The following is a 17045-nucleotide window of genomic DNA, read 5'->3' as shown; positions in this document are numbered from 1 at the left end:
CCTGCAGGCCCGCGATGGCGTCCTGGTGACCCTTTATCCACCCCTCCATCTGGTGGACCACGGATTTGACGGTTGTCGCTGGAGGGCGAAAGCGCTTGCCGCTTCGGCCGCCTTCTTCTCGTACCCGTTTCACTGGGGGTTGCGACATCTGAAATTAGCGTAGGGTAATTGGTCACATAAGCAGGTTTTAGTGCGGAGCAGTGAACTTTTACGACCGGCTTAGTTTCCGTGAAGAAAACACCATTCCCTAAGGAACTTCCCAGTCTCACTGGTCCTATCCACTTAGACGCAAACCCCGCGTGAAATCCCTTTGCTGCGTTTGAGAGTTGGTGACTGCGGTAGTACACCCAATTTCCTATCGAAAACCTGTCTAGGGTTTTCCCTACCTGTTTGTCATTAGGGGTCCCTATCACTACCCTAGCGCGTTTCCTAAGTTCGGCTTCTACGGGTAATTCTACACAAATTGGGGGCCGTTGTCTGATAGTAGTACGCGGGGGAACCCAAAACGTGGAAATACCTCGCGCTCCAACGCGTCTATAATCACCCGAGTTGTTGCGGTTCCAATGGGGAAAGCCTCTACCCATCGGCTAAAGCAATCCGTTACGACGAGTATAAACGTTTCACCCCAAGCTGATCGGGGGTAAGGCCCCATAAGGTCAATGCTCAGGACTTCCCATGGCTGCCGTGGTACTCGTGTTGATATCGCATCTTCCGGTTTCCTGTTGAGTGGTTTTGTACAAGCACATACTCGACATTCCCGGACGTATTGCAATACCATCTCCCGCATCCCTTTCCAGTAGAAGCGGTTTTGTATGGCCCTCCAGGTTTCTTTCCAACCCGGGTGCGAGGCAGTCTCATGATCGTGATATCTCCATAGTATCCGTTCCTGTTTGTTGGCGGGTATTACTATGGCTATGATATCATCGCCCTCATCTCGTGGAGTTATCCGGTACACCAAGTCCTTTTCGAATCGAAATGGTTGTTCTCTGGTGTCTCGCTTGGTCATAATCTGTATCAGATTTTGAATGTCCGGGTCATTCCGTTGCCATTCGGCGATCTCCTGTAGTGTAAGGTGATCGGTGAAGTCGTGTCCGGATATCTTGAACAGTTCGTCCTCATGTGTTGCTGGTTTGTCCCCAAGCGGTGGTTCAATGAGATTGTTTTCAAGTTGTTCCTCGTCCACCGTTGGTCCATCTGCCGGATTTCTTGATAGTGCGTCTGCAGCTTCATTTTGGATTCCGGGCACATGTTTAATATCGAAAGTGTAAGTTCCAAGGGTAAGTGCCCATCGGGTTAGCTTACTATTATTATCTCGTGCCGTCTGTAACCACTTTAATGCCGCACTATCTGTAAGCAGTTCGAATTTCCTGGCTTCCAGATAAGGCGGAACTTATCAACCGCAAAAATGATAGCTAAGCACTCCCTCTCCACTGCTGAGTAACGGGTTTGTGCTGAGTTCAATTTCTTACTCACGTGACTGATGATCCTTTTCTCATGTGGCTGTGTCCCGCGTTGATACAGTATGGCACCAACGCCCACCTCACTTGCATCCGTTTGCAAGCAAAACGGTTTTGAATAGTCCGGAGGGCTGAGTTTTGGTGCTGATACTAATGCTAACTTTACCCGCTCGAATGAGTCCTGTTCCAAATTCGTCCAGTGCCACTTGACTCCTTTGGCTAACAGGTTCGTTAGCGGTGTTGTGAGTTCCGTGTATCGGTTTACAAACTGGCTGTACCATCCGCAAACTCCCAGAAAACGCTGAAGCTCCTTCAGTCGTTTTGGTGTGGGAATGCGGCTAACGATATCCAATTTTCCGATTTCCGTGTCGATTCCTTGACCATCGATCATATGTCCAAGGAAGTTTATATTTCGCGTTCCAAATTTGCACTTTTTTGGTTGGCACGTTAGTCTAAATTTGGCTAGGCGCTCCAGTACCTTGTGTAAGTGGTAGAGATGATCCTTGTTGGTTTTTGAGAAGACCACAATATCATCCAAGTACACTCGTACAAACTGTCCCACATAACCTCGGAATACTTCATCCACTAGGCGACAGAATGTGGCTGGAGAGTTGCACAGTCCGAACGGCATAACCCGAAATTGATAAAGACCGTTATCAGTACGAAATGCGGTAAGTGGACTCAAGCTCACTTGCCAATAACCGGACTTTAGGTCCAATGTGCTAAACACTTCGGCTCCTCCCATTGTCCGGGTCAATTTGTGCAAGTTTTGCATAGAGTACGCGTCGGGCTCGGTTTGGAGGTTTAAGCGCCTGTAATCCACGCAAAACCGATGTGTACCGTCCTGTACAAAGCCCTGTTCCTCCATTTCCTTGACCGTGTCGTTGATCTTTGCCCTCTTGTCCTTGGTGTATGGGTACGGGTTTAGTGCTACGGGTTTTGGGTCGTTTAACCGTATTTCGTGCTCTACTATCCGTGTCCGACCAACTTGTCCACTGAATACTGTAGGGTACTGTGTTAACACATTCCTTAGTTGTTCACCAATATAGCCTACCGGTAGTTCCACCTCTGTCAGGTCTACCGGTTTAAGCGTATTTTCGTCTGTCTTTTGGGGCCGTCGCCAACTGATAGTCTACCTCTGGTCGTTGCCCAGATGAAAAGTACCAGCACTGTAGTCCCATGAAGCACCTTGTTCCACTAGGAAGTCGTGGCCCAGCAACACGTCCGTTGTGAGCTGATCTAACACTGCCGCCATAATTCTAACTTCCAGTCCCGATATTTTTGCATTGAGCTCTAAACCTACTACGCGGTCGGATATCGTGTCAAAACCGTTTTCCAGTGTGCCTAGACGGTTTTCCATTTCGGGGCCGCCCAACAGACGTCGAGTTTCCTTGACGTTGTCATTTATACCGTTTTGGTTTTTACCGTCATCATTGGCGTCACTAATGGACTGGTTTTTGACACTATCCAACTTAAATATTACATTGGCGGGCTCAACTTTCTCTCGTTCAACGAGTGGCTTTCCAACATGATTAGCAAGTCGGCTTTAGTCCCTTGCGTCTGTAGATTCCGTTTCCGCGCTTCATTTTTTAATTCATCGATATTAAGCTCCATTAAATATTTGTTTGCCATTTCGGGTTTATATCCAAATTAAAGCACAACAAACAAAAAAACAAAATTTATATGTATATATAATATTTATATATTGAGCGCTATCGTACCGAGAATTAACTAACGGGGGATTTCTTTTTTCAACACAAAAAAAATAAATAAAAAATAGTAATGCTATTATACTGCGATATATTTTATGCGTACACCCGTTCACTGCGCCGCTTAAAATTATTTATTTAATTTTTTTTTTCACTAAAAAAAATTTTTGGTCGTGGGGAAAAAAACAATTGTATTACTTTTTAAATAAAATGTTGTACTTACGTTTTTTTTCTCAAGATTGCAAAACTACCAACTGCGCCAATTGTCGTGACCGTACACTTTCGGAGTGATTAAACACTTAGGAGTGATTAAACACTTTTGTAAAATAACAACAACTTTTTACTTTCGTCACCGTTTATTCTACTCGTTTATAATACTACTCGACAATAATAATAATACTGATAATCGGCGGTCCGGTGACAGCCGTATTTATGTTACCGGCGCCGGTCAACATTGCTGATAAGCTGCGCCGGTCAACATTGCTGATAAGCTGCGCCGGGGTTTTGCTTAATGGGCAATTAGGGAAGCACGACCCGGCCGGGTATTGTCATCGCGGTCCGGGTAATAGTCCAGACCGCGGTGATGGCAATACCCGACCGTGTCAACCTAGATATTCAATTGAATTTTTGAGAAAACAACATTTATTTATTTTAACTCTTAAACCGGATTCCGAAAGAACATTAAGTAATTTTTTTAACCTATCGTTATGTTGCTGTATCGTTTTACCCGCAATTATTACATCATCTTGAAATACCCCTACTTCTTCTAAATTAGCAGTGACAAGTTCCATAGCTTTCTGAAATTCACCTGCTGAACTTTTTATACCGAATGGATTACGAGTGTAACTGAATAAACCGTGCGTATTAATAGTAGTATATTTTCGATCTGTCTCTTTAATCACCATTTGTTGGTACGCATCTTTAAGATCAATTTTAGAAAAATACTTTGAACCGCTAATGTTTGCGTATAGATATTCTATTTTAGGTAATGGGTACTCCATTCCCTCCAAAACTGGGTTAATTGTAATTTTAAAATCACCACAAATTCTTATTTGTGGTGATTTTAAAATTGGAACAATAGGTGTTGCCCATTCACTGTAGTCGACAGGAACAAGAATTTGATTGACTTCTAAACGATTTATTTCTGTCTCTACTTTACTCGCTTTTAACGCTAAAGGAATTGACCTGGGTTTAAAAAATTTGGGTATAGCCCCTTTTTTAATTTTTAATGAAATTTCATATTAATTAAATGTCCCTAAATCATCTGTAAACAGTCCTTCAAAGTTTTTTAATATTTGATCCAGATCTAAATTATCACTGTCATTTACATTTTTATATAAAGGTGAATAATTAATTGTATGTAAATCATTTCTACCTATCAAAGGAGGGCCTCCCTTTTCAATGACATAAATACAAATTTTAAAAGCTTTGTTTGAGTATTTCGCATTTACCATGACCTTACCTATCGGGCTTATGTTATTTCCTACATAATCGTATAATGAAATTTCATTGTCTTGTAAAACTATATTACTATAGTTAGAATCATACATTTCTTTTGATATAACACTGTACTTAGACCCCGTATCTATTTCAAAATTAATTTTTTTATTTTCAATTGATAGGTTAATTGTATAAGGCTTTATTCTACTTTGAGAATTATGTTGTTCCCTTATACAAAAAAAGGTATCAAATAAATTATACATAATATCATTTTCATCTACATTTTCATTCGAATTCTGTGATATAAATTTATTATGGGCAGACTTATTATAGTTTGGTTGATCATTCTTACCCTTTTTAGTACACATAGGAGCTAGGTGACCTTTGACATTACAAATGTTACAGCTGTAGTTCTTGTATTTGCAGTCCTTTTGGGCGTGGTTTGAACGACCGCATACCCCGCACCTTGGTTTATCTGAAGTTGTCTGACGATCAGCTGGTTTGAACTTGCGCGACTGCCTCTGGAATTTGAGGTCGGCTTCGTCCTTCTCCCAGCCATTTTTTTCTTTCAAAGTAGCCTCTTTAGCAGTAGCTATTTCTGAGAGGCTTGTAAATGTTGTGCTTACTTTAGAAGCATCTTCTTCCAGTAGTCGGTCTTGCACTTTTCTCGGATCCATACCTACTACGAAAATATCACGGATGACAGTAGATAATTCTGGCGAGAAATTGCATTTGGATGCAAGGTTTTTGACTCGGGCACCCCATTCAGCAACAGTTTCATTTGTACATTTTTTTGGCTTGATAAAACGCATGTCTCGCAGCGAAGTAGGACTATAATGGTTTATAGTATTTATTTAAAAGACCAATAAGTGTAGCATAAGTCTGAGTGTCTGGTGTGCTTGGAACGCATAAACTGAATAAAATTGTATGAATTTCTTCACTTACTGATGAAAGCAATATGGCTTTCTTTTGAACTTCGTTTTCGATTCCGTTTGCCAGAAAAAAATTTGTCAGCTTAGATTCGAATATGGTCACGTCCATTCCAGGTTCAAATGTTCCGGGTGTTCCAATTACTTGATTGAATTTAACGGTTTCTTTGGTTTCAACCATTTTTAAAAAAAAGTTTATTACAAATTCACTGAACTTCTTAGACACGTAAATAATTTTAATTTACTTTTAATAGACAGTATGGTCTATGTGAGAAATAAAGAGTTTCTTCGTCGCCAATTTGTTATACCTTAGAATAAAAGTAGAACACAATTAGATTAATATAAATAATAATATTCGCTGATGTTTATTATGAAACCCAAATTACAAGAATGACAAGTTGTGCCGGTGTAGCACACGCGTGTGGTAGACAATTCCCACCATATGTATTTATATAAACTGCTGATACGTAACAGTTCGTACTGAAAGCAGTTTTTTCTTGATCCCTTGGGTGCAGTGGCATTTGACGGTATCCGCTTGCCATGTCCAAACAGCTGAAATATTTGGTTCTACCCAATTGGTCCATGGTCTCGTTTATGTTGGGCATAGGGAATGCGTCTTCAACCGTCAAGCTATTCAGTTTTCGGTAGTCCACCACTACTCGGTATTTCTGTTCGTCAGTTGCGTCAACTTTTTTGGGAACTATAAGCAATGGCGCATTCCATGGACTTTCACTGTTGATTATCACGCCATCTTCTAGTAGTCCTTTCACCTGCTTGTTTATTTCCGCTTGTTGGGAGTACGGAAGTCTATATGGCCGTTGATGAATGGGTTGGCTTACTCCCGGCGTCACAACTTACACAACTAAATACACTACAAGAAAAATTACAACTCCTATTTTTTTTTTTTTATATTTCAGTTATAGCTCGACATTAACATGATGTCAAAAAAATAATATATTACATTCGTAAACGTTTTTATTTTTCAAATTTGAATATGACCATCTAATGTTTTTCTTATTTCGGTTAAATTTTGACCGAAGTTTATTTAGTAAACAAAGAGTAGTTAATATTCAACAGATTCCAAAATACTATTTATATGGCCACATTAAGTATTGTTAAATGTTAGCTATTTTCAAATACTATATGCGAGGCGAAAAGAAAAAGAGACCACTTGTTGCAAAAAACAGATATAGCCTATTTTTATATCATGTATTTAATTAAAATTAGATGAGAACAGTCACGGTCACGGTCACGGTCTCGATCTCGATCTTGGAGAGTGCCTGGGTTGAGGGGGCGTCTTGTATATACAGATGCCACTGGTTATACATATTTGCAAAACCAGACATCAGCAAATCGCAAGTAAGCACTAAAAAAAATGTTAATTATTTATTTAACTAGTAGGTACCTTTTACTTTAATTAATAATTTACTTTTTTTAGGTAATTGAGATGTACACGGTACGAGACCGGCTGTAGAGCTTCTGCGTCTATGGCCCTTTTACCAGAAAACAGTCCAATAATGCAGAACACGAGACACAATCATGAACCTGGACATGATGTTAAAACAGGCAGATTTTCAGCAGACTTGAGAGAACGAGCTGCAGCTGAGGCAACACCAGCTAGATTAATTTATGAAGAAGTTTCCAGGAGGTAAGAGACTAGAAAATATATTGAAAAATAGTATTATAGGTATATTTAAAGCTAATTTGAATAACCATACAATGTGAATAATTCGATAGATTTCCAAATGCAGTTTTCAATACTCCGGCGGACGAAGCTATGAGGATGATGCGGTTAGCGAGGCAGAGGTTTCAACCAGCAATACTTCAGTCGTTAAAAGCAATGGCTGAAATAATTTTGTCTCCTCAATGGGGAAATCGATTGAAGTTTACATAAATCAATTTTTCCCAAGAGCCCTTGGAATTCATAAAATACAACGCTTTGGTATTCGAAGGTCTAGTCTTTGCCAACGTGGCATTTTTGCAAAGACTTGCGCTGCATTTCCGGCAATGCCGAGTTCTAACTATTGATGGAACTTTTGGAGTTAGACCAAGAGTACCAGCAGAAATTGATCAACTGGTGACAATCCATATCATCTTGGACAACATAGTAAGTCATAATATTGTCGTACCTGTCATAATACATACAAATAGTATAATTCATAGAAAAATGTTATAGTAATCCAACAAATGTTTATATTATATTGTATATCTATATTATTATTGTTGCTGAATATAAACATTATTATTATTAATTAACCAAATTCTAAAAACATTACTTACACTATTAAAACATTAATTTTTTTCAGTCTATTCCCATCGTTTACGCATTGCTTAATCAAAGGACAGAAAACCTTTACATAAGACTTCTCCAATTTTTAAGAGATGACATCGGCGTGGATATTTTGGATTGGCAAAATATTCAAATTGTAACCGATTTTGAAACTGCATCGAGGAACGCAGTAAGACGAGTAATGGCAGAGTCCCATTTGGTAGGATGCTGATTTCATTTCAACCAGGTTAGTTAATTTCCTGAAATATTATATTTTAATTAACCCAGGTGGTTAAGACGTCATGTGTTATCGTCCGACATCGTCTCACTTTTCCAACGTCAAATGTTTGGCCGTCAAGGCCTGTCAAGGTATAAAATAATGATATTGAAATTTTAGCAGAAAAAGAAGACAAAACATGAACTTACATTTTTTATTTATAGAGCATTGTACGATTCGTTTAACAACATAATCTTGCTGGTGTTGTCAGAAATGATAGTAATGCAGCAATGGTTTTGAGGATAGTAGTTCATAAATCAAAATAAGGCCTAACAAAATATAATGAATTGTTACTATATTTACAATTTTATTTTTTTGTTATTTTAATAGATCATGGCATTACCGCATTTGCCAGTAGAGAGGGCAGAAGGTCTGCCAGATGAATTCAGCATAACTGGAGGTTTTAATGCTATCGTACAATTGGCCACACAGATGGGCGTTCAAGATATACTGACCAAATTATTTAACTATTTTCAGTATTATTGGTTAGACGTCATTCGCCCAGCTGGATTCTCTGTTTACCAACTAAGTATACAAACTAATAATTACATAGAGAGCTTCCATAACGTAATAAGAACAACCATTGGCCAGCATCCTCCGATATGGAACTTTTACGGTAACTAAAAAATTTAATCAATTTAACATACAATACATTTTTTGGTGGAATTTTAAATATTATTAAATGTAATTACACCCTAACAGATAGACTGAGGAATGTGGAGAGCAGAGTATGAAGAAGAACTCAGCAAGTATTAAACGGCCAACAGGTCATTAAAAGTTAAAAAATTAACAATAGAAATGTATATAAGCTGAAGACAGCGACATGGACATAGACGACGACTTAGATAACCAAATCCCAGAAATAGTATTAGAAAACAACTGGAATACATACTGTAATACTTTTAGCGTCATTCGCCCGCCTGTCTCCAACAAAGACCATCCAGTTGCGACAGACTCGGACGACCCGCAGCCGTGCTCATCATCAGGTCTGAAAAGACCGCGTTCAGACTCTGTTGATGAATATAATGTAAATGCTATACGTTTGGATATCAATTGTGTCAACAAGAGATACAAATTACCACATATTAACGGTCGCACATCAAAATGTCAGAAATGGCTGATATGGGATCATCTCATTTTTAAGAAGGGTGGCATACATGGCAAGAGGTTATCGGGATCGGCAAATCGGTCAAATGGTTCTCGGTAAGATTTTCCATTTTAATTCACTTATTAAATTTTAATTCACTTATTTTTAATTATATTTCATTCAGATGTGAATATACCGGAAAATCCAATTTTGCTCCAGTCTTTGTCACCACCACATCAAGAACCAGCAAGATTACCTATAGGGAGAGGTAGAGGTAGAGGCACAGGTCGGGGTAGAGGACAACAGCCTCGACGTGGTAGGCCGCAAGTTACCAGACCGCAACTACCGCCACCGCTTCCAATTGTAGAAACCGAAATTGAAGGTATGTTCAACACTTAAAGAAAAATTTTTAAAAATTGAAAGTAATTAAAATATTAACTTATTTTTTTTTTTTTATTAAATGTATAGAAGTTATCATTATGAATGCCGTGGGTGCAGTGTTGGAACACCAAGGCAATTAAAGGTTTTAAAGAAATTTCTTTGGAAAACATTACACAAATTATGCATTTATTTATTTGTAGATAATGACAATATTGAAGAGATAGAGGTGGAAGTGGCAGAGCCTGCAAATGAAGGTATTAAAAATGTTCTGGTGTTTCTAAATAAATAAAGTTTTTTTAATTAATTTAATATTAACAGATGTACCAAACATCGTCATGGCAGTGCGCCCATCATTCCAACAACCACAAATGCCAGGTACAAATATTGCAAATTGTATTTTACATTAAGAAATGTAATATATTTTTTTTAAAAATATAAAATAATTATCATACTACAATTTTACAGCTTAGAAATAAACTATTATATACCTTTGTGTATTTATATAGGCGAGAAAGACGATAGATGGTTTGTGTGCCTGGGCAGCAGAGGAGAAGCAGGAGAGATAATAAATATTCTTTTGCCATGTGATCATGGGTGGTGCTGCGATACGTGTGGCCGACGGCTGGAGGAATGTCCAATTTGCCGCGTAATATTTCCAAGAGCTCTACGAATAAATATTATGCATTATAGATTGGCAAAAATGGTAAATATATTAATAAATTAATACAATACTTGTGTAATAATATCACACATCTGTTCGTTTTAGGTAGATGGATGGAAAACCTAAATAGCTTGCTAGACCCAACAGGAAGCAATTGTATTTCCTGTTGGAGAGTTGTCAGAGACATGCCAAATTTGACAAGGTACGCCTACCTCTATTACGACTATGGATGGAGATGTGTCGACTGTGCACTCCCGCTTCCAGAGGAATGCGAAGTACGTGGAGAGTATATAGATGGCGTTGCTAAAATATTTATTAGTGGATCATTTTATTTTATATAGTTTTTATATATGTATATATTTTTTTTATTTAACATTTTGTTATTTTAATTTTTTTTTTATTTTGTAATAAGATTTTTATTTATTTTATTAATTTTGTGTTTTACCTAATATTTTTTAAAGTTTGTTTTTTTTTATTTATAAAATGTGTGACAATACATATCATATAATATACTCGTATCATGTGTACTTTTGTATTTCCAAAGATATGAAGTCTACAAATGCAAGCAGATATAAATTAAAATTTGTTTGAAAGGTGAAAACTTTAATTATGTTTTATTAGAATTAAATTTTTAAAATTTAAATTTTTATATTAGGATATATACATACATTTTAATAATTAAAAAAATACCCTTTCTTTATGCCATATTGTTCCATCTACAAACCAACTTTTGAAAATTGGTTTCCATCAAAACATAGGAAATGTTCTCACATAAAACTTTTATAATCAGGTGTTTTACCCTAAAACCACCCGGTAAGCTGAGTTTTTGGAATTAGAAAACTAAGTTTATGCAGTGTTTAAGTTACGGCCGACCATGCTGTGACTTATTTGAAAAATAAATTAACTACCTAAATAAAAATTCATAATAACTGAACATAACGCATCACAGTTTAATCTCTAAATAAAGATTTTGAAACTAGTGCCTATACTTAATTCCTGAATAAATGGGGGTATGGCGTCCCTTTAAGATATCCGCTTGATTATAGCCTATATAAAATTCATTTTTTTAACCTAATAAACACATGTTAATGTTATTTCTAAGTGAAAATCTCGGGAGAAATGCAAAGAATAAAATGCCAATTAATTCAAAAATAAATTAATCATATCCGATTATTGGCCAGCTGAATCGCTAAATACAGAAAATGCACTTGTCCTGGACAGATTTTTGTCTATCCTGAAAAAATGTTAAAACTTAAACATGTGCCTTTTCTGTACTTAGCGATTAGGTAATTTTAATAGTCTAATTTCAGTACCCATTGTAGTAGAAATGCAACATATTTATTACAACATTTTATTTCGTTAGAAAAAATACGTTTAATGTAAGTGTTACTCTATAGTAATAAAAGAAATTATTGCCATCTACCAGAATCCAGATGGTATAAACGTCATTTAACTTTAGATATATTATACTTTTCCCCTAAATTCCTGATCATTAAAAATATTTTTATAAAAATTGGGAAATGAATGGTTAATCACGTCTTAATAATTTAATCCTAGCGCAAAATATTTGATGAACTTACACGCCGAAAATATAAAAATAATTAAGTAAGAGAATACGTACCTCGTAACCTGCAAACTTGAACACGTTGAATAGAAATTAGAAAATTATGTGGTTATAAAATATAAACTTTTAAAGTCTTCAGAGATTAAAGTTCCTTATCGACGACTGTTGGAAGCGGTCAGCTGACCCATAAGCTGACAGTAGGACCAACTGTAAATGCGCAGTGTGGCCACCTATTATACACATTTAGGCCTACGGGCGATTTACATAATATAAAATATACCTACTCAACGTTTAACTTCCTCCGCTTCAACTGAGATTTTTAATTTTAACAGTAGGTAAGGTAACCAAAGTCCCAAAATTGAACATTTTACAAGTTACAACTTAAAAGAAAGAATTAATATTATGATTTATGCATGGATGATCAGTGAAATGATAATTCGCTTGACAATTGTTTAGTGTAGATAGTATTCATGTTCGTAGTAAACACATAAGAGGTATTACGGTCATATCGTAGTAAATTTAAATCGTAGTTTAAATTATTATATATATTCGAAGTATGATAACAGTAGTCTATAAAACGCCGATTCTGGGGATCAAAGGAAGCCGCCACCGATTAAAAATGTGCAAGATCAGCATTTTTCTGGGGATCAAAGGAAGCCGCGGTTAAAAATTTGCAAGATCAGCATTTTTCTGGAAGCAGCGGGCAATTAAAAACCCATTAAAATTCCGATGATATCAATGGAATGTGCAAATTTGTTTGCAACAAATGACGTCACGTGAGTGTATTATATTGTCAGCTGACGTCATTTTTGTTGCAACATACGCATAGCTGACGTAATATTGACATAGGTCATGCATTGCATGCAATTTTTTTTTTATTAAATTTTAATTGCAATAAATGACGTAGAATATTGTTATCACAAAGCTACGTGATGACATCAAATCGGTATATTATAATTATCATACGCCCCACGCAAAAATATCCGAGGTAAATGTGACGGTCACACACGTGGTACGATTTCATCATAGCTGCGCGCTCGTGGTAACTTACCTTTTACCATGCGGCGGCTGCGGCTGCGGTTGTGTTTAATGTGTATAATATTTGAAGACGAGATGACAGAAGTAGGGGTAAGTAACATTCATACAATGTGTTTATATACATACATACAACGTCGAGATCCAACGTTTGCACATGCGCCGGCAGATTAAACCACAACGGAACGTTGTCCTATATAATTTTTGTTAGTAAACAAAGAATAATCTAATATAATATTGTTTTTTTTTTTTTACTAAAGAAAAAAAAAATTCTAAGATATAATATTATTATTTTCTAATGAATGCCTGTAACCAAAACATTCACAGAAAAAACATATTATATATAGTTTAAACTATACATTGATTATTTGAACGTGCTCAGCATACGATTTTTTGCTCACAAAATGAATAAATCATTCTATATTATGTACAGGATGAAATTCGCTAAAAAAAAAAAAAATGATTAATTTACAATACTTTAGTATATTATACTATTGATTACCCAATATATGTCGGTGTCAAAAGAAATACAAAACAAATGTATAGGGTATCATTTAATAAAATAAATATAACTTAATACACAGTATTTATATATTATAATTTGTAATATCCTATATATATATATATATATATTTGGCGGCGACAAACGACTAACGACAACGACAAACGAAATTAAAAGTATAGATTCAACAATTTATATCGAGTTGGATACTACATTGTTTATTTGTACGTGATCAGTATAAGATTTTTTGCTCCCAAAATTAATAATCATTCTATAATATATACAGGATGAAATTCGCTAGTTAAAATGTTTAATATACATTACTTTAGTATATTATAACATCGATTACCCAATATATGTCGGCGTTAAAAGAATCGCAAAACAAATATACAGGGTATCATTTAATAAAATGAATATAACTTAATACACAGTATTTATATATTATAATTTGCAATATCCAATAGATTTGGCGGTGTCAAACGATTTAGAAAAAAATGAAAATGTGTAGATTATGCAAAACTTATCAAGATGGATCTAACTTCAGTTCAGTTAATTTTGATGAGTTTAGCTTAAAATAAGTTATAAATAGGGGTTAGATCTAGTATTTTGCTCATTCGATTTCCGAATTTTAATTTTGTTACAATACTAATTGACCGACAACGATTTTTTTCAACACTGTTTGAGTGAATACTTTAAAATTTTTACTAATTCTACTTAGTTATTTTTTCAAGTTTTAAATTAAAGTAAGTGAAAAATTATTTACATAAAAATAATCAATTAAAAAATAAAAATTATTAAATAATAATAAATTTTGTTTTTATTTATTTCAATAGAAATCTACAGCAGTTCAAATCTAGTTTGATTGCGATTTCCAGGGTTGATTCAATCATCAATTTACATATCTCTCTCAAAAAAAAGGTATGTATATTATTATTTATTTTATTTGATAATAATAGTATTACATTTTAAAAAAATTAAAATTTAGAATAGATCAAATATCATTATATTTTAAAATTTAACAAAATAATAATAAATAATAATAATAATTATTATTATTATAAATTTAGAATAGATCAAATATCATTGTATTTTACAATTTTACAAATACTAATAAATAATTATTCAGTTATAAAAAAAAAATAGTGTATACATTAGATGAGTTATTATTTATGATTCCAAGAAAAAAATTAACTATACAATATTTTTTAAAAATTAATTACGATTAGCATAAATATAATTAATTTTTTACTATAAAAATTGATATACTATATAGAATTTGTTTTGTTTATTAGAAATTTTAAAATTTCTATTAGAAAAAATATTATTTTATTTTAATTATAAATTTTACAGTTATGAAAAAAAAATAGTGTATATATTAGTTGAGTTATTAATTTTGATTCCAAGAAAAAAATTATTAATAGAAAATTTTTAAAAATTAATTAGGACTAGCATAAATTAATTAATTTTTTACTATAAAAATTGATATTTTATAGATTTTGTTTTTTTTTTTTGTTTCAAGAGAAAAACTGCACATTCTCCAATTACAGTTCCACAGTGGATTAATAAAAAATAGCGTATGTACATATTATAATTTTTTAAATTTTTGTTTTTTAAAATGTGTTATCCAAGGGTAGATGCTACTCAAATTCTTGTAAACTATTTAGCTTCCTTCGAATGTACAACGTTCGAACAAATAATAATAATTATAGATAATTTTGACCATGATTATGAAATTGAAGAAAATAGTATTGCTACTAATCTAATTTACACTACCGATACCGCAAAACTGAATTTTATTAGGAATAATTATAGATTTTTTTTAAAAAATACAATGACGGAACAGGATATTATTAACATTTTTGGAGAAAAAAATATTCTGGTTTTTAATTTTATAAATATTAAATATGAAAGTGAGGAAGATGACATGACCGTCTGTAGCGAGGCATGTCAAGATGTAGTAAAATATCAAAATCCTAGAAATCATAATCCAATTGCATGTTAAATAGTACAAGCTTGTAGGGTAGTAATAAACAAATCATTAATGTATTACATAATTAATGTAAACCCAGCCCATATATCATGTGGAACGTGTAAAAAACAGTTATTCTCGTGGAGTGTAGAAACCTAAAAAAAATAAGAATAATAGGAAGACCTTGAACAACAAGGCATGTCCTTTTTTTTAAATTTTTTTTTTTAGGTTTCTTTACTCCTCGAGAATAATTGTTTTTTCTTGGGGCAACAACAAGGCATGTACTCTTTTTATTTTTTTTTTATAATTTAAAACGTTTTTAAACTCAAACATTTCTTTTCTTCAAAATATTCTAAACAATTTTTTTTTCAAAACGGTTTAAATTCTAAAAAAATTAAAAAAAAAGGACATGTCTTGTTGTTGCCCCAAGGTCTTCAATTACTACCATACAAGATTGTACTATATAATGTGTATATATGTATATATTGTAATTAATTACTAAAAAAAAACTGATTTTCAATTAAAAAATGAATTAGATTGTACTATGATATTTCTATGTATCTATGACGCGGCCCCCTCAACCTATCACACAGGTTGGGCCCGCGCTGTATTTTTCTGTCACCCGTCGACACATTGTGCGACACTCGGTTGTGAACTTACTCTCCCACCGTCCAGTTGGAGAGTGCAAAGTCCACACCGGGGAAAACGGCCGCGGCCGGCCGCTACTAAGCTTCTCGGGTGTTTGCTCTTCTTCGCTCCCCGTCGTCATCGCGAACACACATAGTTGCCCGCCGCCTATGTTTCTTTTTTCGTTTTACACACGACCCGAGCGACACCCATTTAATATCGTTTTTTTTTCTTGTTTGTCATCTTTTCTTTTTGTGTTAAATAGCACTTGTTTTTTTTTTTGTTTTCCTCAGTGTCAAAATAAACGGGCTCTGCTCCCTTATTTCAAGCACCCGCACATTTGTGTACTTATTTTTTTTTTTTTTATTCTTCCACCGTCCTCCACCTTTTTTTCACGGAACGTCGACCGTCCCTAGTGTCGCGTCATCTATATCCTAACATATATATCTAACCTAACCTAACTTATTCCTAATTTCATCAGAGAACTAATACAGTTATAATTGTATCGACGAAAAAAAAAAAACAACTAATGATGTGTTAACCATAACTATTCTACAATTAAAAAAGAATTAAAATTTGATTTAAAATACGGTAAGTTATATGTTATAGTAATCAAACAAACAAATTATTATTAAGTGAAACATAATATCACTTAGTAAAAAATGGTATTCATAAATATTTTATCTCTTTTGATTATAAGAAATATAAATAATCTTTTTATCATAGTAAGATATGTATACATTTCAAAAAACTTTTTTAAAATATTATGGTATTAAAGTTTACTTAAAAATGAAAAATCATATATGTAATTATATATATTGAACCAAATATAAAGTCAAGAAAGAGTTTGAAATTTAAATAGCTTAAAAGTAAAAAATGAATTTTATAACAAAAATTGGTATTATTAAAAAGTGACTTTGATGGGTTTTTCCCTGTACCCTTCAATTTTACATATAATTTTTTTTAGTAAGTACCGTTTTTTGTTGTTTTCTGAAGTCCATGCACAAACATATTCTTTTCATTATATTTGGTCGGTGTTTTCATCATTGGATAAATTTCCAACACATCTACTACAATTAAAAAAAATTTATATCAAAATAATAATTATAATATACAAATTGAAAGAAATCAAATTTTA

The 17045-nt window shown here is 34.1% G+C and overlaps 1 protein-coding gene and 1 long non-coding RNA gene across 2 annotated transcripts; both read left to right on the top strand.

Annotated features, from left to right (window-relative positions):
- The first annotated feature begins 8570 nt into the window (after positions 1 to 8570).
- Positions 8571 to 9534, top strand: LOC126845479 (uncharacterized). The gene is made up of 3 exons (XM_050584125.1): positions 8571 to 8697; positions 8784 to 9284; positions 9353 to 9534. Exons 2-3 carry the CDS (start codon positions 8905 to 8907, stop codon positions 9438 to 9440), a joined length of 468 nt encoding a protein of 155 aa, XP_050440082.1. The 5' UTR covers positions 8571 to 8697; positions 8784 to 8904; the 3' UTR covers positions 9441 to 9534.
- Positions 9535 to 9747: 213 nt separating this feature from the next.
- Positions 9748 to 10189, top strand: LOC126845481 (uncharacterized). Its single transcript, XR_007686779.1, has 3 exons — positions 9748 to 9803; positions 9868 to 9924; positions 10056 to 10189. It is a non-coding gene; the product is annotated as an uncharacterized LOC126845481 (long non-coding RNA).
- Positions 10190 to 17045: the final 6856 nt, after the last annotated feature.

The sequence above is a fragment of the Adelges cooleyi genome, unplaced genomic scaffold (assembly GCF_023614345.1).
Source record: "Adelges cooleyi isolate 19-005CV unplaced genomic scaffold, UGA_ACOO_1.1 ACOO_flye_CR_arks_rails_tigmint_CR_PRNA_793, whole genome shotgun sequence".
Taxonomy (NCBI): Eukaryota; Metazoa; Arthropoda; class Insecta; order Hemiptera; family Adelgidae; genus Adelges; species Adelges cooleyi.
The sequence above is the reverse complement of the archived record's forward strand: the minus strand, read 5'-3'. Positions and strand labels throughout refer to the sequence as shown.